General features: G+C 51.8%; 1 protein-coding gene across 1 annotated transcript in view; it reads right to left on the minus strand.

Moving 5' to 3' along the window:
- The window catches only part of wnk4b (WNK lysine deficient protein kinase 4b), a gene marked incomplete at both ends in the record, with an annotated part of 65,511 nt that extends 40,269 nt beyond the window's left edge, over window positions 1-25,242 (minus strand). Inside the window, one exon of the mRNA XM_084448515.1 lies at window positions 24,598-25,242. Coding sequence (XP_084304641.1) covers window positions 24,598-25,242 — 645 coding nt within the window. The remainder of the gene's footprint in view (window positions 1-24,597) is intronic.
- Between the last annotated feature and the right edge of the window lie 1,368 nt (window positions 25,243-26,610).

Here is a 26,610-nt window from a genome sequence, read left to right on the forward strand (position 1 = left end):
GGAGGGGGGTGTGAAGGGACTGGTGTAGGAAGCAGGTTTGGTTTAGGTTTGGAGGTGGACAGGGAGGGGGGAGGGGGGTGTGAAGGGACTGGTGTAGGAAGCAGGTTGGGTTTAGGTTTGGAGGTGGACAGGGAGGGGGGGGGGTGTGAAGGGACTGGTGTAGGAAGCAGGTTGGGTTTAGGTTTGGAGGTGGACAGGGAGGGGGGGGGGTGAAGGGACTGGTGTAGGAAGCAGGTTTGGTTTAGGTTTGGAGGTGGACAGGGAGGGGGGAGGGGGGGTGTGAAGGGACTGGTGTAGGAAGCAGGTTGGGTTTAGGTTTGGAGGTGGACAGGGAGGGGGGGGGTGTGAAGGGACTGGTGTAGGAAGCAGGTTGGGTTTAGGTTTGGAGGTGGACAGGGAGGGGGGAGGGGGGTGTGAAGGGACTGGTGTAGGAAGCAGGTTGGGTTTAGGTTTGGAGGTGGACAGGGAGGGGGGAGGGGGGTGTGAAGGGACTGGTGTAGGAAGCAGGTTGGGTTTAGGTTTGGAGGTGGACAGGGAGGGGGGGGGGGTGAAGGGACTGGTGTAGGAAGCAGGTTGGGTTTAGGTTTGGAGGTGGACAGGGAGGGGGGGGGTGTGAAGGGACTGGTGTAGGAAGCAGGTTGGGTTTAGGTTTGGAGGTGGACAGGGAGGGGGGAGGGGGGTGTGAAGGGACTGGTGTAGGAAGCAGGTTGGGTTTAGGTTTGGAGGTGGACAGGGAGGGGGGGGGTGTGAAGGGACTGGTGTAGGAAGCAGGTTGGGTTTAGGTTTGGAGGTGGACAGGGAGGGGGGAGGGGGGGTGTGAAGGGACTGGTGTAGGAAGCAGGTTGGGTTTAGGTTTGGAGGTGGACAGGGAGGGGGGGGTGTGAAGGGACTGGTGTAGGAAGCAGGTTGGGTTTAGGTTTGGAGGTGGACAGGGAGGGGGGGGGTGTGAAGGGACTGGTGTAGGAAGCAGGTTGGGTTTAGGTTTGGAGGTGGACAGGGAGGGGGGGGTGTGAAGGGACTGGTGTAGGAAGCAGGTTGGGTTTAGGTTTGGAGGTGGCCAGGGAGGGGGGAGGGGGGGTGTTGGTGGGGGCTGATACGGTGTCCTGCAGAACGATAGGTATGATTGGGCTATTCCTGGGCTCCCCTTCCAAGAACGAACCCCACGTTGAGCACACAGCTGTGTGACACTTTCCATCGCTCCGTCTCGATTTCTCCCCCTCTATTTCCCTTGCTCTCGCTGTCTACCCTCTCTCTCTCTCTTTCTCTCTCTCTCTCTCTCTCTCTCTCTCTCTCTCACACTCCTTCTTTCTTTCGACCAGGGAGTGGAATTGGTGATCAAACTAAATAAAATGATTCGATGAAATGATTTAATATTCGAGCAGCAGAGACAGGCTTAGACAGCGTCACCCCCTGTGACATCAACACCACCACACCACCAATCACGCTGAGAGACATCGCTCTCTCTTTTACTCTGATCTTGCTCCGGATGTGTGTGTGTCTCTGTGTGTGTGTGTGTGTGTGTGTGTGTGTGTGTGTGTGTGTGTGTGTGTGTGTGTGTGTGTGTGTGAAAGGGCTGCACTGTAAATTCATGAAACCCTACAGAGAACAACCCTTAAGAGAAGATTCTCTCTCCGCTCCGCTGTCCCGTCAGACGGATCAAGTGTCAGCAGGCGGACCTCCTCAGCCCACGTGCCGATCCACAGAGTCCCCTTTGTGGGTTGTTTCTCAGTAGTGGTGGCATGTTTGGGCCGCAGTCCAAGATGGCTGAAAAGCTGTGTCTGTTTTCCTCCCAGGCAGAAGGAGGGTGTTTGAACAGCCGTTACTCAACGCGAGCCCGACCGCTCCGGCTCCAAGCATGGGTCCTAACGGAACCAGTGAGAGGAGCGGACAGACCGGACCTGAAGCCAAGAACAGCCCCCCCCCCCCACACACCACACCACTCCCTCAACCTCCCTCAACCTCCCCCAACCCCCCCCCCCCCCCCATAACACACACACACCACACACCACACCACCCACACACACCACTCCCTCAACCTCCCTCAACTTCCCCAACCTCCCCCCAACCCCCCCCCATACACACACACACACACCCCTGAGAGCGGTAACAGCGCAGCGCCCCCTGGCTGCTGATCCAGGAACAGCAGGACACCATGCTCCCCAGAGCCACACCTCATAACTCACATTTAACCAGCTGTCAGGAGATCAGCCCCATAGCCCTGGGTTTACACCTGATCCCAGAACAGCCAGACTGGGCGAGGCCGGACTAGAGGCTGGGGAGAGGTGGGGGGGGGTAGAGGGAGGTAGGGGGAGGCTGAGGGAGGTTGAGGGATGAAGGGGGAGGTAGATGGAGTTTGGGGGAGTCCAGGGGGAGTTTGGAGGAGGTTGGGGGAGGGTAAGGGAGGTTGGGGGAGTCTAGAGGGAGTTTGGGGGCGCTAGGGAGAGGTTGGGGGAGGGTAAGGGAGGTTGGGGAGTCTAGGGAGAGGTTGGGGGAGGGTACTGGAGTACTGGAGTTTAGGGAGACCCCCCCCCCACCCTCTGTGTGAGTGGGTTCTTTATATTTTGCCCTTCTAGCACTGACTCTCCCTCCCTCCCTCTGTACCCTAGTGTCCTTAAAGGTCCTCCCTGGCTAGCTTGCACGCCCCCCCCCCCCCCCTCTGGCAAGCGTCCCCCCCCCCACACACACACACAGTTTTCCTGGCTAGACCCCCCCCCAGTCCAGTATAAGACACTGGGCCAGAGTAGATGTCCAGCTGGAATTGTAGGCGCTGGCTGTGGCCAGGATGGAAACACAGGTCCCTGTTTGGAGAGTCCAGCCGGCTTCGCTGCCAGCAGAGCAGTCCAGCCAGGCGGGCTGTGTTCTGGGGGAGTGTGTGGTAGAGTGCTGGGTAGGCTGGTCTGGGGGAGTGTGTGGTAGAGTGCTGGGTAGGCTGGTCTGGGGGAGTGTGTGGTAGAGTGCTGGGTAGGCTGGTCTGGGGGAGTGTGTGGTAGAGTGCTGGGTAGGCTGGTCTGGGGGAGTGTGTGGTAGAGTGCTGGGTAGGCTGGTCTGGGGGAGTGTGTGGTAGAGTGCTGGGTAGGCTGGTCTGGGGGAGTGTGTGGTAGAGTGCTGGGTAGGCTGGTCTGGGGGAGTGTGTGGTAGAGTGCTGGGTAGGCTGGTCTGGGGGAGTGTGTGGTAGAGTGCTGGGTAGGCTGGTCTGGGGGAGTGTGTGGTAGAGTGCTGGGTAGGCTGGTCTGGGGGAGTGTGTGGTAGAGTGCTGGGTAGGCTGGTCTGGGGGAGTGTGTGGTAGAGTGCTGGGTAGGCTGGTCTGGGGGAGTGTGTGGTAGAGTGCTGGGTAGGCTGGTCTGGGGGAGTGTGTGGTAGAGTGCTGGGTAGGCTGGTCTGGGGGAGTGTGTGGTAGAGTGCTGGGTAGGCTGGTCTGGGGGAGTGTGTGGTAGAGTGCTGGGTAGGCTGGTCTGGGGGAGTGTGTGGTAGAGTGCTGGGTAGGCTGGTCTGGGGGAGTGTGTGGTAGAGTGCTGGGTAGGCTGGTCTGGGGGAGTGTGTGGTAGAGTGCTGGGTAGGCTGGTCTGGGGGAGTGTGTGGTAGAGTGCTGGGTAGGCTGGTCTGGGGGAGTGTGTGGTAGAGTGCTGGGTAGGCTGGTCTGGGGGAGTGTGTGGTAGAGTGCTGGGTAGGCTGGTCTGGGGGAGTGTGTGGTAGAGTGCTGGGTAGGCTGGTCTGGGGGAGTGTGTGGTAGAGTGCTGGGAAGGCTGGTCTTGGACGGAGCTGCGCTGTGGAGAACGTTCCCCTGAGGAGAAGCTGCCCCCCCAGAGGCAGGAAGGAGCGTTGCAGGTCTGTCCCTGGTTTATTCAAGTACAGGCTGACAGAGTCACAGACACTGGAGAGGTGGTTAGAGTGTGTGTGTGTGTGTGTGTGTGTGTGTGTGTGTGTGTGTGTGTGTAGAGTCTGTGTGTGTGGTGTGTGTAGAGTCTGTGTGTGTGTGTGTGTGTGTGTGTGTGTGTGTGCGTAGAGTGTCTGTGTCTGTGTGTGTATGTGTGTGTAGAGTGTCTGTGTGTGTATATGAGTGTGTGTGTAGAGTGTGTGTGTGTGTGTGTGTGTGTAGAGTCTGTGTGTGTGCGCGTGTGTGTGTCTGTGTGGGTGTGTGTGCACGCGTGTGTGTGTACAGTATACGAGTGAGTGTGTAGAGTGTATGTGTGTGTATGTGTGTGTGTGCATGTGTGTGTGTGCGTGTGTGTAGCATAGGAGTGGGTTTGTTTTTCTCTGTAATCAAGGACAGTGTGTTTGTCCTCGAGGCCAAACTGATTCAACCTGGGAGGATGATAGCATGTCAGCGTGACTCCCAACACCCTCCAAACACCCTCCCAACATCCTCCTAAGACCCTCCCAACACCCTCCCAACATCCTCCTAAGACCCTACCAACACCCTCCCAACACCCTCCTAAGACCCTCCCAACATCCTCCTAAGACCCTCCCAACACCCTCCAAACACCCTCCCAACATCCTCCTAAGACCCTCCCAACACCCTCCCAACATCCTCCTAAGACCCTACCAACACCCTCCCAACACCCTCCTAAGACCCTCCCAACATCCTCCTAAGACCCTCCCAACACCCTCCCAACATCCTCCCAACATCCTCCTAAGACCCTCCCAACACCCTCCCAACACCCTCCCAACATCCTCCTAAGACCCTCCCAACATCCTCCCAACACCCTCCTAAGACCCTCCCAACACCCTCCCAACACCCTCCTAAGACCCTCCCAACACCCTCCCAACACCCTCCCAACATCCTCCTAAGACCCTCCCAACACCCTCCCAACATCCTCCTAAGACCCTACCAACACCCTCCCAACACCCTCCTAAGACCCTCCCAACATCCTCCTAAGACCCTCCCAACACCCTCCCAACATCCTCCCAACATCCTCCTAAGACCCTCCCAACACCCTCCCAACATCCTCCTAAGACCCTCCCAACACCCTCCCAACATCCTCCTAAGACCCTCCCAACACCCTCCTAACACCCTTTTACAGTTCTCTTTCATAACTGTACCACCTTTGTGTTCATAACCTCTCCACTCAAACATCATCTCCCAGATGAACGACCTCTGACCCGCTTCACACAACTCCTCCACAGGACCTCTTTGTTCTTCCAAAGAACCTCTTTGTTCTCTCACCTAGCTCTCGCACGGAGAACACTCGATACACCGTGCATCAGGGACAGAGTCCCCCGGGTCTTCAGGGGACAGTGGGCTTATTGTGACGAATGAGGTGGACGGGGACGCCGGGGGACGGCTGTGGTTGTGGGTTTGGCCGCGGGACAGAGGCGAGCTCGGATCGGCGCCGGTCCGGTCCGGTTCCCCCCCCGGCCAGCGTACTCATGTCCCGACGCCGTCCGTTAACCGCTCGAAAAGAACCAGGGTCCGAGTGCAGATGGACACAGCGGAGGGCAGATTACATGTCCCGTTGAAAATATACTTAAGTCGTTAAAATTAAAACGTCCCCGCAGGGCAGTTGAACTCTAGAACCACCGCTAACAAACAAACGCACTCTGTGTTCCAGAACGTTCATCAGGACGGAGCAGCGGTTGGTCACAGATAATAAGCTCTGACCGGTGCCAGTGTCCTCAAATCACAGGAGGGGGAGGGGGCATGTCAGCTTCCAAAAGGGTTGATGATGAAAAGAAGGGGGCGGGGTGAGGAGTTCTTTTCTGGGATGCTGGGGGTGGGGGGGGGGGGGGGGGGTACTAGTCCCCGCATGCGAAGCACATGCCAGGGTTACATCATCACTGTTTGGTTGTCATCAAGGACATAGCAACATACCACGTGTGTGTGCTTACGTGTGTGTGTGTGTGTGTGTGTGTGAGGGGTGTTGAGAGAGGGTGTCATAGATCTTGATGAGTATCACGCTGAAGGACCTATCAGTGGCTAGTTAGCTATGAAGCTGTGGTGGGAAGGAATTGTTCACAGGTTATTAGAGTGAACATCCACCAGGAACATCCACCAGGAACATCCATCAAGAACATCCACCAGGAACATCCATCAAGAACATCCACCAGAACATCCACCAGGAACATCCATCTGGAACATCCATCTGGCACGCTCTGCTTCTGTGAAAGACTGGTAGGAGCTGGGATATTGTGCAGAATATCAGATAGATAGATAGATAGATAGATAGATAGATAGATAGATAGATAGATAGATAGATAGATAGATAGATAGATAGATAGATAGATAGATAGATAGATAGATAGATAGATAGATAGATAGATAGATAGATAGACAGACAGACAGACAGACAGACAGACAGACAGACAGACAGACAGACAGACAGACAGACAGAGACAGATAGATAGATAGATAGATAGATAGATAGATAGATAGATAGATAGATAGATAGATAGATAGATAGATAGATAGATAGATAGATAGATAGGAGAATAGTTGAATGCTCTGTGAGCTACTGTCTTCTCTGTAAACAACCTAATGGTGTCGTGATTCAATATTTGATCAAAGTGATTAAATAAGCATATGTGCAGGAGAGTCACCAGTTAGCCGTCAACACCAACCTCACACACACACACACACACACACACACACACACACACACACCAGAGACAGGCCTGGAGGGCCGGACCCCCCCCCCCTCCCCCCGGAGCCCCCCCCTAGCTGGGGTCGGTCCGGTGGTGCAGCTCCCCCAGAGGAAGGCTCCATGTAAAACAGTCTCTGCCTCACTGAGACGCCCGTGGACGATGTCGGTCTTCACTCCGGGGTGAAGAGGTTCACTCTCGTAGATCACAGCCTTTAAGCTCCTCCTCCTCAACCTCTGAAACACACCCAGCCCGAGGGAACGGGAGAGGAAAGGGAGATGACTTCTGATCCCGTGGGATTGATATCGCCTGGCACTTGTGGGCCGCTGATAAGATTATAGGAACTCTCTATTAATAGCGTGCATATCTGATCTATCTATCTTATGGAGGACATGGAGCCGGGCATTCTGAACCCCGTCTGGGTCGACGATCCCGTCCTCCAATCACGAGGCTGGTTGACAACAGCGGCTACTGTGCGCCATGGCGACGGCTGATCGGGGCTCGGCTAGCTCACGTTCCAGGGGAAACGTTGACGGAGGCACATTCAGACCGGCACTAAACATCAGTGGAAAAACACCAGGAGAGACAGAGAGAGAGAGAGAGAGAGAGAGAGAGAGACAGAGAGAGAGAGAGAGAGAGAGGCGGGCGGCAGATAAGAGAGATACCGACGCTTATCGACACTGACAAACCACTAGGCAGCTCCCAGCATGCTTTGGGAAGAGAACGGACACATGGAGGGAGGGACCTGAGGGATGGAGGGAGCTTGAAAAAGAGGGAAGGAAGGAGGGAAGGAAGGAAGGAAGGAAGGAAGGAAGGAAGGAAGGGAGGGAGGGAGGGAGGGAGGGAGGGAGGGAGGGAGGGAGGAAGGAAGGAAGGAAGGAAGGAAGGAAGGAAGGAAGGAAGGAAGGAAGGAAGGAAGGAAGGAAGGAAGGAAGGAAGGAAGGAGAGAAGGAAGGAGGAAGGAGGAAGGAAGGAAGGAAGGAAGGAAGGAAGGAAGGAAGGAAGGAAGGAAGGAAGGAAGGAAGGAAGGAAGGAAGGAAGGAAGGAAGGAAGGAAGGAAGGAAGGAAGGAAGGAAGGAAGGAAGGAAGGAAGGAAGGAAGGAAGGAAGGAGGGGACGTGAGAGGGAGGTGTGTCTAGGGACTCACAGTCCTGTCATGTCCCTCTCTGGCAGTGAAACATCCAACACACCCAGGGATTTATGGGTAGTTATAAACCTGGGAGGAGTCCTTGGTGGTCATGGTTAAACTGAGCTTAGTCCGACTGGGGAAGAGCCGGACCTCTCGCTGTATCGACCCTGACGCTGTCTGTATTTCTGTTAAGCTCTCGCTCCAACCGTAGAGGAGTTATTAAAACCAGAACTCCCTCCACACCATCAACACCATCTCCCTGCCTCGATGTGGAAGGACTTCTAGAACCTTCTGTCAGGCCTAAAATAGGGTCAGATGATGCGCTGAGCAAACGTGTCACACGTCCTCCTCTCCAAACATTAACTCGTCCCCTCCCGCCAACCAGACCTCTCCGTGCCGATCGATGCCCAAACAAAAGCTGTGGTCGAAACCGCTCACTCACACACTCACTCACTATTCCCTATGTAGTGTAGTGAACGAGAAAGTAGGGTACATCCTCTGTCCACTACAAACTACTGTGAATTGTGGGTATTTTCTAGTGGACTAGATAGTGAATCAAATTAACCATTGAGAATTCGGACACTGGAGGAAAATGGCGAACACACTACTATATAGTCCACTATTTCTGTAATAGGGGACAGCGTCCATCACAGCTGTGTCCAGGGAAGGAGAACAACAGTGTCTGGACCGCTACATGTTCAGTTACAATGGAGGCCAGTGAAAGAAGCAATTTCCCCCCCTTTGCTCGGTGCCAGATAATGGGTTACTCCTGCGTTTCTAAGTCGTAAAAAGGAGCCATTTTGTGCTTTTTCTTTGCCAGGGGAAGAGCTTCTCCGGTGATCCTGAGTGCTAAAGCCTCCAGCTGGCTGGGACAAGGGAGAATGTCTTGATACGTGTTCCTTTGCTCTGTCTCAAAAGCCTGACACTCCCCAGTAAACGCTGGGCATCGCTGCACAGATGTGCCCTATTAAAGGGCTTTTAGTGTGTGTGTGCGTGTGTGTGTGTGTGTGTGTGTGTGTGTGTGTGTGTGTGTGTGTGTGTGCATGTGCGTGTACGTGTGCGTGTGTGTGCGTGTGTGTGTGTGCGACTAGAGGTACCTGGAGGTACCGAGGCAATGTCAAAGACAGAACAGAGAAAGAACAGAACCTCCTGGTCTGAAGCAGCGGTCCACGCCGTAGTTGGGAACACGACGGCCCTGAGTAATGCACTAGAGCAGTCGCACGACCTCCGAAAACAGCTTGATTTCATTCATTTTAACAGGTTTACAACATCAACTGGTGCACGTGCATCTGGATAAGGCGAAGGTTGAGAACTATTGAACTTCAGAACTCCTGAGGTGGAGGGGGGGGGGGGGGGGTTGTGGTGTGTGTGGGGGGGGGTTGTGATGGAGGGGTCACTCCTGAGGTGGGGGGGGGGTGGGTGATGGGGGGGGTCAGGTGTGTGTGTGTGGGGGGGGTGATGGGGTCACTCCTGGCCTTCAGAGTCCTGGTGTCTTCAGAGTCCTGGTGTCTTCAGAGTCCTGGTGTCTTCAGAGTCCTGGTGTCTTCAGAGTCCTGGTGTCTTTTCCAGCTCCATATCTGCAGTGCTACTGTGTTCCAAACACAGGCTTATCAGCGCTCCCCAAATCAGCTCTCCTCATGATAGGCTGGTGAGATCAGCTCCTATGCTGCTGATTGGCTAACAATGAGCTACTGGAACCTACCTGCCTGCCTGCCTGCCTGCCTGCCTGCCTGCCTGCCTGACTGACTGACTACTGACTGACTGACTGACAGACGGTCACCTTTATGAGGCAGTCTGTATCTTTTATACAGCATATTAGCAACATACATGCTATAGCATTCACTATCATTTAATTAAACTGAACACAGATAATTCCAAGGCCATAAAGAGGATATCCTCACTGTAATGTTGAATTAACTCAGCTCTAAACACAGAGCGAGCAGCTAGAAGACAATCTCTCTCTTGACCTTCCTGAGGCAGACCAATCAAAAGGCAGAATGGTTCCATGACATCACCACACATGCCCTGATAAGAGTGTGGAATCAGTGGTTCAATCTATAAATCTCCCCACTCCAGAAAAAAACATAATAACCTAATTCACCTTGGAGGAGAGGGCTCAGTCAAGGTCTGCTACCACCCCTCAACGCACGCACGCACACACACACACACACACACACACACACCTACACACACACACACACACACACAGTACAAGCTCTGTAAGACTCTTGGCTGAAAAAGTAGCTTAAGCCTAACAGCCAAGCTGCTGTAGTTGTCACAGCTAATACACAGCCTTTCTGAGGATTAGGATTGATACAGATTTCGGTGCCAACAGCATGACCTCTGGTCTGCTGCTCCTCTCACTATCAATGAGCAACCACAGGGTGTGTGTGGGTGTGTTTGTGTGTGTTTATGTGTGTGTGTGTGTGTGTGTGTGTGTGTGTGTGTGTGTGTGTGTGTGTGTGTGTGTGGTGTGCAGGTGTGTGCAGGTGTGTTTGTTTACGCATGTGTGTGTGTGTGTGTGTGTGTGCAGGAAGTGAGGTGTCTCTTGATTATCTGACAGTCCAGGCGTGTCACGCGGTGAGTGTGAAAGGTTAATACAGGCGTGTGTATTAAGGAGCTTGCCTCCATCTCGCCTCCTGCCACACATACACACACACTCACACACAGGGAACCAACCCGGCCTCCGCTCCGCCACGGCGGCCAATCACAGCCGCACGTCAACGGGATCTACTGGTTTCTGAACGACGCAAGCAGCGCTCGGGATGTTTTATGAACATCGATTCCACGTGTACTGGAGGGATAGATAAGGGTTAGGGCTTTGAGTTATGGTAAATGGTAAATGGACCGCACTTATATAGCGCTTTTATCCAAAGCGCTTTACAATGAAGGCCTCTCATTCACCCATTCACACACACATTCACACACCAATGGCGCCATGCAAGGTGCTAACCTGCTCATTGGGAGCAATTTGGGGTTCAGTGTCTTTGCCCAAGGACACTTCGACATGTCGCCGGGATTCGAACCGCCGACCCTGCGTTCATTGAACGACCCGCTCTACCAACTGAGCTACACAGCTACCCCGAGTTATGAGCCATTAAAAGGCGCGAACGACGAAGGATACGACGACTTATAAAGCTGCTAACTCCCTCTTCCACATCGGCTAAAGCGCAGGTTTCAACTCACACACATTTCTCGACACTAAATACAGCACCTCCCCCCTCACATTTCCTACGACAACCTTCGTCACGACACATGATATTCCCCACAGGCTTGAGGCGGCTCCTGCCAGGCAGCTGTCTGTCCCCAGAGGCAGGACACAGAGAGTCACCGGGACGACGTCAGGCCAGGGTGAGCGTGGTCCAGTCAGGGTGTATATATAAATATACTATATATATATATATATGTATATATATAGCAGGACTGTCGGCGCCTAGCCCAGAAACCCTGGGGTCAGAGGTCAAGTGAAATGTCAGGATGTTGACAGCCCTGTGCGGGACGTGTTGCCGGCCGCTTTCGGCACCGCCAACACCTCCCCGGGCGTGAACCAACACAACACACACAGTCTGCAGCGTGAACCAACACACACAGTCTGCAGTGTGAACCAACACACACAACCTGCACTGTGAACCAACACACACAGTCTGCAACGTGAACCAACACACAGCCTGCAGTGTGAACCAACACACACAGTTGGTAGTGTTGCTACTCAGCTGAGCTGGAAAAGGCTTCTTTTGGCCTATTTCAAATTCCGAGGTTTTATTAAGGCTCCAATACAGAGAGAGGATGAGAGAGAGAGAGAGAGAGAGAGAGAGAGAGAGAGAGGGAGAGAGGGAGAGAGAGAGAGAGGGAGAGAGAGAGAGAGAGAGCAGAATAAATATTCTCAAGCCTGTTTTAAGAGTCAAAAGCACAGTGTGGAGAGCTTGGTCTGGCGCTGGCGTCTCTACAGCAGAGAGACCGGAGCTGGAGAGATGAGACAGCCAGAGAGACCGGAACTGGAGAGATGAGACAGCCAGAGAGGAAGAGAGGAAGGAACGCAGGATGAAATAAAGATGTGTGTGTGGGGGGAGGAAGGGGGGGGGACGAGCGTTACAGGAGGAGAGACCGATGGGGTTTAAAAAAACGACCGGTCGACAGCCTGGCGTCACTGTTGCCATGACGAGGATTGGAGTCGGAAGGTTCGTTCGGGCGGCGGTGAAAACAGCTGCCTCACTGACGCTTGACGTTAACGGAGATGAGGTCAGATGGAGCCAAAGGAGGTAAACAGAAACACACTGAGCCCGACGACACAGCGATGACCGGCGAGAGACGAGGGGCGGGGACAACGTCTTTAAACGCTGCATTGAAATGCCACGGCGCAAACCTCCTAATGAGATAACGAGAACGCTGCCCGCCAGTTAGAGTTTGTGACCCAGGTATCGTGACGCAGGTATCGCGTCGCCTGGCGTGACTGACTGAACGAAGAAAGAAAATGTGCCGTTCGCCGCCTACGGGGCAGAGCATCACGCACCGTTCAACCGATCGACAGAAGAATTTTTTAGACAGACGCGGTGTAGACGGATCCAGACCCGGGTCTACTGACCCAGAGTAAAGATCGGTCCAGGTTGGCATCAGGCTGGTACGCCCTCACAATCAAAGGGGCCGCATGACTCAGTCCCCCGTAGGAGAACCGCCTCTCTGACAACAACGGAACTCGGGCTCGGGTTCCAGGTGAGAGAGGCCGGCCGGTATGTTCTAGAACCCGATCCTGCTACCAGAAAATGACACAGATCTGCTGACGTTCCCACAGGGGTTTGTCTAACATACAGTAGAGTCAGATAGGGCGCTAAGAGCACCGTGTTACAGACGCGTCATAAACTAAATTCAATATGACGTTGAGTCAAGTCTTTGACTGAATGGCTCAACTCTACTCTCCTGTTTTTGTTGGGGCTTATCAGTACCGTGAGAGAGAGAGTTACATAAGAGGATCTACCGGGCTTTTGAGGATAAACTGGATAGTTGCCACGGCCCCAGGAGATAAGTGGCTGAATGGAGGTGGGTGGTAGCGACTGAAGCTATAATTACAAACCATCATGTATAATCTCTGATTCCGATGTAGCCGAACAGGTAATAATCATATGGGTCCAGGACACATGAGGCTAAGAGCTTGTTAGTGCTGTGTGTGTGTGTGTGTCTCTGTCTAGTGTTTTGCTCACTTTCAGTTTATCACCGCAGATCAGTCTGGACATCCCGCTATCTTGAACAATTTCCCCCGATTACATTTTGACCGGGCCAATTAGGGACTGCATTCTGACCGCTGTACCCCCTCCCCCCCCCCCCCCCGGTGGAACGTAGCCCCTGATTGGTTCCTGTAGTTGATGCATTCAAATCTGCAGAGAAAGGCTGCAGAGAAACTGAAGGCGAGCTCGCTGGATCAGGATGGTCTCACGGGGCTAATGTTTTGCCCCAAGCTTACTGATACAGTATACAGTACAGAATAGAAACCAATAACAAGGGAGATACTATGATAAACCGTCCAAAATAGAACTACAATCAGGGAGCCTTGAGCCTCAGGTGTCCTCTGGCCCCCTGTAACCCAGAGACAGAGACAAAGAGCCCAACGTGCTCTGAGAGACGGCGCCTCTCAACATTGTGTTTTTATGATCTAGGCTCTGCCGGGGGGGATCGGGCTTTCGCAGTGGCAGCCCCTAAGATCTGGAACGAGCTGCCTCTGCATGTTAGACAGGCCCCCACTCTGCAGGTGTTTAAATCACGCCTCAAAACACACTTATATTCTTTTGCGTTTTCCTGACATGGCCTAAGAGACTTGTCCTTTTTCATGTGACATACTGCGTATGTTTTACTATGTGCTCTTTGTGTGTTATTGTTGTTTGACTTGTACAGCACTTTGGTCAACTTTGTTGTTTTTAAATGTGCTCTATAAATAAAGTGGTATGGTATGGTATGGTATGGTACTTCCAGAGCCTGACAGCTGGTCCAGAGGTACAGTAGGCAGGAGCAGGCTGTTCTCTGTCTGTTCTCCACACTAGTCAAGCCTCTGTTTGTACAAGCAGACAGGACAGGAGGGGTTTTAATAGCAGCCATGGTGAGAGCTTCCGTTCTCACGTACTTCACAGAGGCAGCAGTAGAGAGAGTCTGTTCCAAGATGAAGAAGAGGTGGTAACTAGACTGTTCGAAAACCGTCCCCTATTATAGAAATAGTGGACTATAGTAGTGTGTTCACCTTTTTCTTCTAGTGTCCAAATTCTCAACGGTTAATTTGATTCATAGTCCACTAGAAAATACCCACAATTCAGAGCAAATTCTAGTACCGTACAATGTCTTGTTCATTACACTCCATAGGGAATAGTGGGTGAGTGAATGAGCGGTCTCAAACACAGTTTTAGTCTTCTGGGTCAAGGAGGGGCTGCTGGGAAATGTCTCTGTGACAAAGAGATTCTAGCAGGAAGTTCCCTGAACATCTGGGAAGTGGCAGGCTTCAATGGCATCCATAGGTAGGACATATCTAATAGTGTTGTAAACAAACGTTCACACCTTTTCTAGGCTCAAAAAACCACAAGCAAACCAACCACAAACCACAAATCAAAGACATGCCAACCAGCACAATAGAGTGCCTAAGTGGAAGCAGGAAGAGAAAACCGTCATGGGACCTTAAATCTGAAAAAATATGAATGGTAGTGAACGGCGTGAGAAAAATAATTGATTGATCCTGACTGAATTGTGCCATGACCATCACATATGATGATGTCAATTTAAAACATACATTTTACTAATCTCAGTTAACTCGCAAGTTAGCTAATATTAGCTTGCCGACGTTACACTCGTTAAACACTCACCAAAACCTTGTAAAGCCGATCTCGCATGCCAGCTCTTACAGAACTGACCAACTCTCCTTTCGCATTCCAGCAGATCTTAACTTGACCAGACTAATAGTGACTTTCACCTCTTTAAATAATTCTAAACTTGTTCTGGAATAGCTGCTTTGCAGTATTACGACAAACTGCGACTTTCTTGACTATTATTTGAAATGATTTGTTTATCGCCATTGACTACCGTCCTTTTTTTTTTCCGAATTAAGGTCCCATGAGACGCCTCTTCCTGCTTCCGTCTAAGCATTCTATGCGGTCGCGAGCGCACGTGTGGAAGGCTTGGAAGGCTTGCGCGCACGTGTGTGTATGTGTGTGTGTGTGTTTAAACAGGTCTATCGGTCGTTTTCAGACAGGGCGGGTAGGTGGGAAGGCCAGCTGGTGACACTATGCTGGTCAGGCCCACATATCTGTGAGCTGACCTGTGGAAACATGGGATCCGTGTTCGCTCAGCAGACACGACCGACAAGCTGCTGAGTCGCGCGTTTCTCCCCCTGAGTCGAGTGACACGGCGGGTTACGTTGTCTCGCCTGCATGAACGGCGTCTGGAGCCTTAGTGAGGGTTCGGTTTCCACAGGTGAAGTAAGTATGGCCTTGGGGTGGGGGGCGTGTCTCTCAGAGCTTCTCTGATGGAAGATGAAAGGAGGTAAATATTGAATGAGCGCTGCGGGGGGGTTCACTTGGAAGCAAACAGGGGTTTTTTCCCCAGGTGTGGTAAGCCTACATATTGTGACTGTTCATAGACAAAGTGTCAATGTCTGTCTGTCTGTGTGTGTGTGTGTGTGTGTGTGTGTGTGTGTGTGTGTGTGTGTGTGTGTGTGTGTGTCACCTCCCGTCTTTGGTTTTGGTCACTGGTGGTGCCTTGGCTTTATTTTATTTTGTGGAAACTGCAGAAACCTCCATGTTACATGCACCTGTGACATTACATGCAACCCTTGTGATTGTGATGTTTAAGTCAGTGTGAAACCATCTGCATACTCCAATGTGCTGTGACATGATTTTTAACATTTTAAATTTGTAGATGTTTCATGTTTGTTGTAGCTGTTACTGTTTCTTGTATTTGCGTCTTTTGTCTGCATCTCTTCATCTGACCAGTCTTTTGTCTCAATCAGTCCCACCTGTGTTCAATCCAATGAAATCAGTCAATCAGAGAATCCATGCTCATGCCGCGTTCCAGATAGGATTTTGAGCCCGTAAGTTACGACTTCAAGTCACGACTCACGACTTCATAGCGTTCCAGGCAAACTGTCTGAATGCGTGGCTTTCTGGATAAATGTAAACAAGCCGATATGGTAAAAGCTTGAGATTTGGCACATTGTCAGAGCTGGCAAGCTAAACATTGTATGCCTAATTTCGCTATGCTAAGAAATCGTACGTTACATTTTATTTATTGACATCATCGACTTTTCGCCGTTTGCATGGTCACGTTCAGGTTTACCTTAATGACCACCTGGAATGATTGTCCACACCTGCCTCAGTAATCAGCCACATCCCCTCACCAAAAACTGGAAAACCCAGGCCAGAAGCAGCCTGGGAGAAGAGGCAGAAAGCAAGCTGCCTCATGTGTGGATTTTGTTTGAGATCTTTCATTTGTAACAGTAAGTTAAGTTTATTAAAGAGACAACCTCTGGCTATTTTCTGCAACTTGCTTCCCTTGTCTATGTGCCACTGCCATTTTGGCATGTGTTGTCTTCGCTGTCCTGGGTTGCCACAAAACAAAAAAACAGTGTGTCCATGAGGTAAAAGAGGAGGAAATATGGCGAGTATGGGTATGGCGACAAAGATAACTTTAGGGCAACGTAAAGTAAATTTGTACGTTTTAATCAAAATAATACAAATGATTATGCACTACAATCTGCTATGTGTATGTAATGATGCCCAAATATGTTGACAAGAGATTAAGCTCTCTAACCCAACCTGTGGGGTTCTGGGAACTGTAGTCCCACAGCTAGCGGCCACTTTGGGTTGTGAGGGCCTCGGGTGCCACAGTATTCTATCAAAATCCAATCGTTTTTCACGTAAAACAAAATGTGTACTTATGTACACACAAAGCCGCCAGACAGGAAGTGGTGTCGTATCTCAGCAAGCTTTTGAGTTCTCAAAACCTCATTTGACACAATCATCGGGGTCAGTCCCGTGACCCCTGTTACCAAGTGCCATGTCGACGCCTCAAACTCTCTAGCGCCACCAATGTGTCAGAGTTGGAAGTGCGTTCATGCTGAACCGTATGTCCGATTTTCAAAACTGCGGTAGGGATTCGAATGCAGCTATGGCGTGTTTCACTTGTTGCCTTTGTTGTGATGGTTGCAATTCCTGCTTGGCCCCCATATCGCTGCTTGCAGTTATATTTATTTTTATATTATTATTATTGTTATTATTATTATTATTATTACTACTACTGCTACAGTACGTAAGACAGGCTGGGTGAAATTCCAGAGTGCAGGAGGTTGTTGAGTCCAGTCAATGTGTCCGGAAAACAAAGAGAACGTTGGCAAACAAACACCAGAGAGAGTCTGGGGGGGGGGGCTGTTCTCTCCAGGAGACTAGGGGGGGGGCTGTTCTCTCCAGGAGACTAGGGGGGGGGCTGTTCTCTCCAGGAGACTAGGGGGGGGGGGCTGTTCTCACCAGGAGACTAGGGGGGGGCTGTTCTCACCAGGAGACTAGGGGGGGGGCTGTTCTCACCAGGAGACTAGGGGGGGGGCTGTTCTCTCCAGGAGACTAGGGGGGGGGCTGTTCTCACCAGGAGACTAGGGGGGGGGGGCTGTTCTCACCAGGAGACTAGGGGGGGGGGCTGTTCTCACCAGGAGACTAGGGGGGGGGCTGTTCTCACCAGGAGACTAGGGGGGGGGCTGTTCTCTCCAGGAGACTAGGGGGGGGGCTGTTCTCACCAGGAGACTAGGGGGGGGGCTGTTCTCTCCAGGAGACTAGGGGGGGGGGTGTTCTCTCCAGGAGACTAGGGGGGGGGCTGTTCTCTCCAGGAGACTAGGGGGGGGGGGCTGTTCTCACCAGGAGACTAGGGGGGGGCTGTTCTCTCCAGGAGACTAGGGGGGGGGCTGTTCTCTCCAGGAGACTAGGGGGGGGGGGCTGTTCTCTCCAGGAGACTAGGGGGGGGGGCTGTTCTCTCCAGGAGACTAGGGGGGGGGCTGTTCTCTCCAGGAGACTGGGGGGGGGGGCTGTTCTCTCCAGGAGACTAGGGGGGGGGGCTGTTCTCTCCAGGAGACTAGGGGGGGGGCTGTTCTCACCAGGAGACTAGGGGGGGGCTGTTCTCTCCAGGAGACTAGGGGGGGGGGCTGTTCTCTCCAGGAGACTAGGGGGGGGCTGTTCTCACCAGGAGACTAGGGGGGGGGGGGCTGTTCTCTCCAGGAGACTAGGGGGGGGGGCTGTTCTCACCAGGAGACTAGGGGGGGGCTGTTCTCTCCAGGAGACTAGGGGGGGGGCTGTTCTCACCAGGAGACTAGGGGGGGGGGCTGTTCTCACCAGGAGACTGGCTGTTCCTGGGCAGCCCTGCTGCTGTAGTTTTCCAGGGCCTGGCCCGGTTACAGCAGCCTAGGGCCAAACTTCCTTTCTCTATAAACATGAGTCTAGCCCTGCATCTGTTGAGGAGGACCTTGAAGTGGTTGTTGGGACGGTCCAATCAGCTTCAGACTCTGTTTGCATAACACCACACCTAAAACACGTGATCACGGGTCCAGAGACTGTCATCCAGAGAAATAAGTTAGTTAAGTTATTTTTCCTCAGCGTCCCGTAGACTGAAGGGCACCAGCTGCTTTAGAAGTGAATGTCCAGTATGGAGGCACTTTGGCTTCTATGAAGTTGAAGGGAAAAATGACCTGGACAAGAGCCACACAGTATGCAAGTAGTGTCGAGCTAAAATGAAAATACTTTGGGAACACAACAAATATGAGACACCAATAAAAAATGTTGATGCATCAAAACGTATCAATAATCGTTTCATAATCGATAATCGTTTCATAATTGCATTGTTGCCCTCTGAATTGGAATCGAATCAAATCGCGAGGTGCCTGGAGATTCCCACCCCTACTGCCAAGTATTTTGGAAAGTGCCTGCCTTTTTCCAAACAGTTTCCAACGGAGAGTTCCCCAGATGGTTATGCGGAGCGAACCATCTGGCGCGTCCGGTGTCCGGCCATTCCCACGCTCACAGAGAAGAACCCCGTCATCGTCCAGGGACTCGTTAAAACACGGAGCGCGCTGCAGGCTTGACGGCCACAGAGGGGCGCTCTCACGCCCGAGGCCCAGCAGCAGGAGAGGGCAGGAGGTCAAACCCTAGCTGGCACCATCACGGTCGTATGGTTGCTCAGCGGGAGACCAGGTGACCAGGAAGGGAGGGGCAGATGTGAGGATGAGCTGGTGTGGTGATGGGTCTCTACTTGACTCTGGGAAAAATACTCACCCTGTTTCCCAATACCTCCTCTTATTAGCGGTAGTGGTTGCGTAAGAGCAGAAAGTTTGAGTAAGAGCAGAAAATCTTACAGGTACGAACCTTCACATAAAACCCAGAAGGTTCCACCATAAAGATACGGCTACTACCCACCGCCCTGCTCAAACCCCGCCCGAATGACCCGGTCAACATCGACCACAGCCAATCCCAACACCCCTTTGGCCTCCAGCGACCAATCATATTAACACCCGGCACCCATCTCTTGTCCTATCAACCTTCCAGAACCAGAGCCATCACCAGACATGTGACGCCATTCAATTATCACCCCCCCCCCCTCTCTCTCTCTCTCTCACTCACACACACACACACACACACATCTTCCCTCTTCTGGACGGTGCTCTCACTCACACCAATGTGAATCAGAACCAGAACCAATCAGAATCAGATGAACGTAGGCCACTCAGAACCAATCAGAATCAGATGAACGTAGGCCACTCAGAACCAATCAGAATCAGATGAACGTAGGCCACTCAGAACCAATCAGAATCAGATGAACGTAGGCCACTCACAACGTGAAGCATAGCCTGTTGCTTCTGTTAATGCACCCCATTGGTCATTCTTAACAACCACTCACAGCAAGCTACTTAGATTATCCTATCGCTGTCTTCCTAGCCCACTTCTAGAAGTGGAAAGTTGTGCAACGATACAGACACACCTGTAGACATGCCCGAGTCTGGCTTTATCGTCACAGGCCACGACGGGACATAATTTCCAGGTACCTGTCTGTCCCCTGTCCCCTGTCCCATCTCCGGACCACCTTCCTCATGATGGATGACACATCTGTCGTCAGGACATTGTTATCAGCATTTACACAACATGCATGGGTAGCAGCTATGCTCTTAACTAGGAGCCACACACACACACACACACACACACACACACACACACACACACACACACCACCTCGGGATGTGAGATGGCGTTCTCAGTTTTCAGTGTTGGCTGATATAATCCCTCAACGTCATAACACACACACACGCACACGCACACACACATAAGTTATGCAAGGTCTGCTCTAAGGTAACCTACATCTCCTTTGTCTATAACCCCAGGCTGAAACAGAGATGATTTGGAGGAGGAGGAGGAGGAGGAGGAGGGGAGGGGGGGGGGGAGGAGGAGGAGAAGATAGGACTGATATTTTCTGTAAAACCGTAACCATAACCGTATCGTATCCTGCTTATTTTCCTGCTTTTTGTTTATTTTATTTATGTACATTCTCTGTTGTAAAGCACTTTGAGCTGCATTTATTTGTATGAAAGGTGCTATACAAATAAAGTTTTATTATTATTATTATTTATGTATTTTATGATTATTAATATGATTATTATATTATTATTATTACTATTATTATTATTATTATTATTATTATTATAATAGCTCTCAGTCACTCTGCTGCTCCACTGGAAAGATCAAGAGACCAAACTGTCCCACTCAAGCGTATTCCAGGAAGTACCAGGATGCTTGGGTGACCGTCAGCCTCCCCTACGTACGCACCAAACGGCCCCAATCCTTCAGCCCTATACAGTATATAAGGACCAAGCTTTCTCCATCCTTTAGCCTTACTGTACACAAGGACCCTACCGTCCCATATTTCAGCCCTATGAAGGGACCAGAGCAGAGCGTGTGGCCCCCCTGGTAGTCCTATGAAGGGACCAGAGCAGAGCGTGTGGCCCCCCTGGTAGTCCTATGAAGGGACCAGAGCAGAGCGTGTGGCCCCCCTGGTAGTCCTATGAAGGGACCAGAGCAGAGCCTGTGTGTGGCCCCCTGGTAGTCCTATGAAGGGACCAGAGCAGAGTGTGTGGCCCCCCTGGTAGTCCTATGAAGGGACCAGAGCAGAGTGTGTGGCCCCCTGGTAGTCCTATGAAGGGACCAGAGCAGAGTGTGTGGCCCCCCTGGTAGTCCTATGAAGGGACCAGAGCAGAGCGTGTGGCCCCCCTGGTAGTCCTATGAAGGGACCAGAGCAGAGCGTGTGGCCCCCCTGGTAGTCCTATGAAGGGACCAGAGCAGAGTGTGTGGCCCCCCTGGTAGTCCTATGAAGGGACCAGAGCAGAGTGTGTGGCCCCCTGGTAGTCCTATGAAGGGACCAGAGCAGAGCGTGTGGCCCCCCTGGTAGTCCTATGAAGGGACCAGAGCAGAGTGTGTGGCCCCCTGGTAGTCCTATGAAGGGACCAGAGCAGAGTGTGTGGCCCCCTGGTAGTCCTATGAAGGGACCAGAGCAGAGTGTGTGGCCCCCCTGGTAGTCCGGTGCCCGGGGACACATTCCTCCGCGGTCCCAGCTGGAAACTCTGGTTTTTCCATCAGCCTTTTCCAGCTACACAGAACAATGTGGCCTCGGCGCCCTGCGGAGCGCACGTGACGCAGACGCGGCTAATCCTCTCCTCCCCTTGTTTGTTTGTTTTACCCACAATGCACCTGGGGGTTTAGTCAGCGGGCCGTAAATTGCCTGTGCTCCCTTGACGTCATGGCGACGGAAGCCTGTGAACCCCCCGCTCCTCGTCCTACCAGAAGGGGGAGGACCCTCGAATGAGGCCGCGGCTTGTGACGTCACCTCAGCGGTCGCTGAGGATGCTTCCCAGGATGCTTTGCAGTCAAGATCAGAGATCAGAGGTGGGAGTGGCTGACTGAGTGGGTGGATCATAGCACACTAGACCCCACCCCTCACCACCACCCCATTCACCATGGCAGTCAGAACCCAGGCAGTGGCCGCACAGAGATTCAAGCTTTCACTTGGTGAATTAGATGTGTTGTCGGAGCAGGGAAATCACAACATAATTAGGACACTGTGACTGTGAGAGAAACCGAGTATTAAGAGCATAATATTACTTTCGTCTGGACAGACGCACGGCCAGAACGTAATCTGTCTGCTTGCGGTTCTTAAGCCTTTGAGACCCCGTAAAGAACAGCAAACACCATTTAATGAAAGTGTTGGTATCCGCGGGTCAGCTGGTTTTATCAGCCTGCGTGTTCCTGGGGGAAGGAGTCTAATTACCCAGAGATCACACACTGTTTACACTCGACGGCGTCGGGCCCAATAGGATCGTGGACCCTGGACACTGTTGTGCGCTGAGCTAGTTGACGTTGTTAAACGCGCTCAAGAAAGTGTTCTGACCGAGGTCTGAGAGTGAGAACCGATCCAGTCACCAACCAACAGGACCGATAGGCTGGAGGGGGCTGGGGGGGGGCAGGGTGGAGGCTGGGGGGGCTGGGTGGAGGCTGGGGGGTAGAGGCTGTGTGGAGGCTGGGGGGGGCAGGGTGGAGGCTGGGGGGGCTGGGGGGAGGCTGGGGGGGGCAGGGTAGAGGCTGGGGGGGGCAGGGTAGAGGCTGGGGGGGTAGTGGAATAGGCTGATCTCTCTCTTTTCTCCACGAAAAGCTTCTCGAAAATCCTCTCTTGTGATTGGTCAAGCACTGCACTCAATCACTCACTACACCCGCCCACCACCTCTATGCTTTCAACAACAAGCTTACAAGTGTGCAAGTTAGTTTTGCACCATACGTATCACAAGGTTAGGAGCAAAAGTCACAGCCGCGCGGAACTTGCGATTTTGTGACTCGTAGCGGCAGATTCAAGTGGTTGTAGTTAATGACTTGTGTTTGCGCAGTATTTGTAATTGTGAGAAAATATTCTACAGGTGTGCAACTTTTCCTTTGTGACTACGAATTTACTGTTACACATGTGTGGCTATTTTCTTCAACTACAAATGTACTGTTACAGGTGCTCAAATATTTTGCACCAAATATACCTTCATAGTGTGCATGCATGCATGCATCCATGTGTGTGTGTGTGTGTGTGTGTGTGTGTGTTTGTCTGCTGCTATTACCCACACACATCAGCTGTTCAACTAGATAGATAGATAGATAGATAGATAGATAGATAGATAGATAGATAGATAGATAGATAGATAGATAGATAGATAGATAGATACACTGACAGACAGACAGACAGACAGACAGACAGACAGACAGACAGACAGACAGACAGACAGACAGACAGACAGACAGACAGACAGACAGAGATAGATAGGCAACTAATTAGAACTCCATCTATATCTAGCTCCACCAAGCTCAGCACACTTTCACACTCATTACGAAAGGCCTTCATGTACAATCTAAGAATGTATTGGGTCGACCAGGACAACGCAGGCTTCTCCTCCCTCCCTTATCAAGCCCTGAGTTACTCATACACCGGCACAGACAGCCAATCACGGCGCAGCGATAAGACAGAGGAAAAGTCCAGGGGACAGAGGTTTTATATGGCTCAGGGAATGAGGACAGGGAAGAGAGGAGGGAGGGAGGGGTGGTGTGTGTGTGTGTGTGTGTGTGTGTGTGTGTGTGTGTGTGTGTGTGTGTGTGTGTGTGTGTGTGTGTGTGTGCGGGGGGGAGGTGGGGGGACAGTTCTGTTGTGTTGAGATTTTGTTTTGTATTCAGTCTGCGTTTATTTATCCAGGGACACTCCAGCCCACAATGCCTGCTCCCAGCCAACCACCCCTCACCCCCCTCACCCACCCTCACCCCCACCCCCCCCCCACCCCCACACCTCCCCCCCCCTCCCCCATCCTAACCACCCTCACCCCTTGCTTCAGCACACACCGCTGTTGTCATGAAACACATCTGCTGCTAGGAGACCAGTCCAGTTGTCATGGGAGTTCTCACAATCATCCAGGAACAAAGACCCAGAGAGACAACGGAGGAATTACAGCCTCTCTCTACCGAGTCTCACCTGGGGGAGAGCCTCCAAAGAGACCTACAGTGGCAAGACGCACAGGGGAGGAGGGTGTGTGTGTGTGTGTGTGTGGAGGGGGGGGGGGGGGGTTTGAGACCTCCATTCCAAGCCTCTAACCTCTGACCCCAGACAGTCTGGCGGGTCGTTATTGAGGAACAACAGCGATGTACAAACATGTTATTGCAGTCCGAGGAGCTAAGCCCCTCCAGGTGTGCGTCTCTTATGAGAGAGAGTGTGCGCAAGCCTATATGGTTGTTGTTGTTGTTTATTTTAAATGTGGCCTAAATTCAAGTTAGGGATGAACTGAGTCATAGCCTCTCCCTCCCTGCATGCAAATGTGGTGCAAATTGTGTCTGGCGCCTTTGAGGACCTGCATGAACATGGCGCTGCCTCTATTTCCTTCTCCAGGCACCACCAGGTGGGTTATTATGGTCTGGCATAGGCTAAATCAGTGTGGACAACTATCCCAAACACCAATGGAAACTAAAACATGGTATCAATGTAATTTAACCTGCTTACTAGCATTATTGAGCATTATGTAAGCTAAGCACACACAGCCTCAGTAGTATCAGTTGAGTCTGATCAAACCAAAACAGCTCGAGCCTGGAGATAGTAATCAATCCCATCATGCAACTGTTTACACGTGAAGTGAAGTAGCCTATGGCACCTTATCTCTGATGATTACGCTGCTTTCGCGGCGTCTAGCAGATATTGTCCTACCTCAAAGACTATGTAAACAAGCCGAAAGTACGTTACTTATTATGTCAAATTTTGGGTATAAAGTCAGAATAATTACGTCTGTTTTGTTTTCATGCTGTCAGACTTTGAAGCAGCCTTAATTCTTACCTGCAGTTCGCACCAAGCTACCTCCACTGTGGTTTCCGTATCCAGGCCCTTGTAGACGGTCTTGAACGACCCCCTCCCGATCTCGATGTTGAATTTGAGAAACCTTCCGTCGGGTGAGATGGCCACGGCTTTGGTCTCGATCTCATCCTTTTCCTCTTGCTCCCACCTGCTTTCGAACGGCGCCCGAGAAAGATTGACCTTTTTGTGAGGGGTAACATCTTCCTCTGAAGAATCGGAACTTGTGCTGAGAGCAGCCCGGGAACCGGGTTGTCCGACCTCCCAGGTGTCCAGAGGTGGGATCGGGTCCGCCGTTTGGGTGCACGGAGGAGAGCTGGTGCTCGTCCCGGGGCTTGACGCAGGCGACACCGGCACGGACGAGTCCGCTCTCCTCTCCTCCGCCGCGGTTTCCGCGAGAATGTCATCCGCGGACCAGGAGAGAGCTCTGGAGAGCGGGGATTCGTTCAGCTGCTGCTCCAGACCCAGAGGGCTGATCCTGTTCAACCTGTAGGAGTTCCTCCAGGAGTTTGTCGAGTGTCTCCTGCGCCGGGGTGGTATCCGCGCGGGGAAGCCAGAGTTGGAGGCATCGAACCCGGCAGGTAGTTTCGTAAAGCCAAGTCCAGCCATGTCAACCTCCGCTTGTGACATGTGTCTCGAACAGTTCAGTCTCAGAATGCAACAGGTTTTCTTTTGGTCAACTAGTGAATCTCGTTTATCCTAATAACTATCCATCGAACATTGTAGTGTGAATGTGTCTTATATTTTATTAATAGACGTTTAAACGCTGAGAAATACCCTATGACAATAAAAACGAAATTATTAAATAAGTAGGCTAAGCTTAGGCTACTGAACAGGCTAAACACTTAACACACATTTCTTGTGTCAATGCGCATCATATGCGTCTAGCCTAGTTCAATGACAAACAAGAACTGTTCCGTTGCCAAATCTTTGGCCGAATTAAAAGGGTCCCTTTCGACCTTTCACACAAAAGTAGCCTATAGCCTTTTGGCAAAAATCCTTAAAATGTGTCGTGGTTGTGGTCCGCCAGCCGAAAAAGACAAAGTAAACAAAGTTGAATCCGCAGTCAGTCCCTGGAACCGTGTGTCTAGTGTCTCGAAGCTGTCGCCTGTGAGCGGACTGACCGGAGCTGCGCGTCTTCGCTGTCAACAGATGCGCGCTCACCCGGCTCCGCCCCCCGAGAACACCTTCTCGAGCGCTCGTGTTTGCGATGAGGGCGCGTATAAGTCACCTTGTTCACTCTAACTATACTTTATAGCCTATCTCACATACATAATGCTATAGAGTTCAAGTTTTGAGTACATTTTAGGGTTAGGCTATAACACGAGAAGGCCTACAGGATGCAGTGCGCACACGCGGTTCTTCAGTGAAGCCTAATTTAGGTTACATGGCTGGTTCAAGCGTGTGAAGTGATAGGCCTAGTGATCATTCTTACTTGGCAACATGGCTACATGTTTCCCCCGGGCTACGTGCTGTAGGCTACTGTAACTTTTATTTCCATGCGTCCGGTTGCCTTAATGATATTTATGATAGCCACTATGGCCTGCTTTTGGAGAGGTTGTATAACAGGTGTCAGGATACAGGGGAGGTTATACCTGTTTTTAATGATTATTATTGTATACTGCATGTGCTCTGTTGATATCTGTGTTTCTGTGTGAAGTCGTAAATGAGGGAAACCTCAGTGCTTAATGAGTATAAATACAGGTTTGGAATGGAATGAAATGTCAGTGAGCGGGTTTGTCTCTGATCTTCACTGTAAACATGTGGCACATGACCCAGAGTGAGAGGTCAGTGGTAGGGCTGGTTCTTCTTCTTCCTTTGGGTTAGTTGTTATTGTCCTCTCCCCCCAGGCTCAGGGCCTAGGGGCTATCCTTTTACCACCCAGAGCCTGGGTGAGGGGTCACCTGGGCTATATATCCAGGTACACCTCCAGGAGCCACGTCACCGTTTCGTCATCCAAAACCGTCAAGCCATACATTCCGTTGGGTGTCCGGTATG

Source organism: Borostomias antarcticus, assembly GCF_949987555.1.
Source record: "Borostomias antarcticus genome assembly, chromosome: 14".
Lineage (NCBI taxonomy): Eukaryota > Metazoa > Chordata > Actinopteri > Stomiiformes > Stomiidae > Borostomias > Borostomias antarcticus.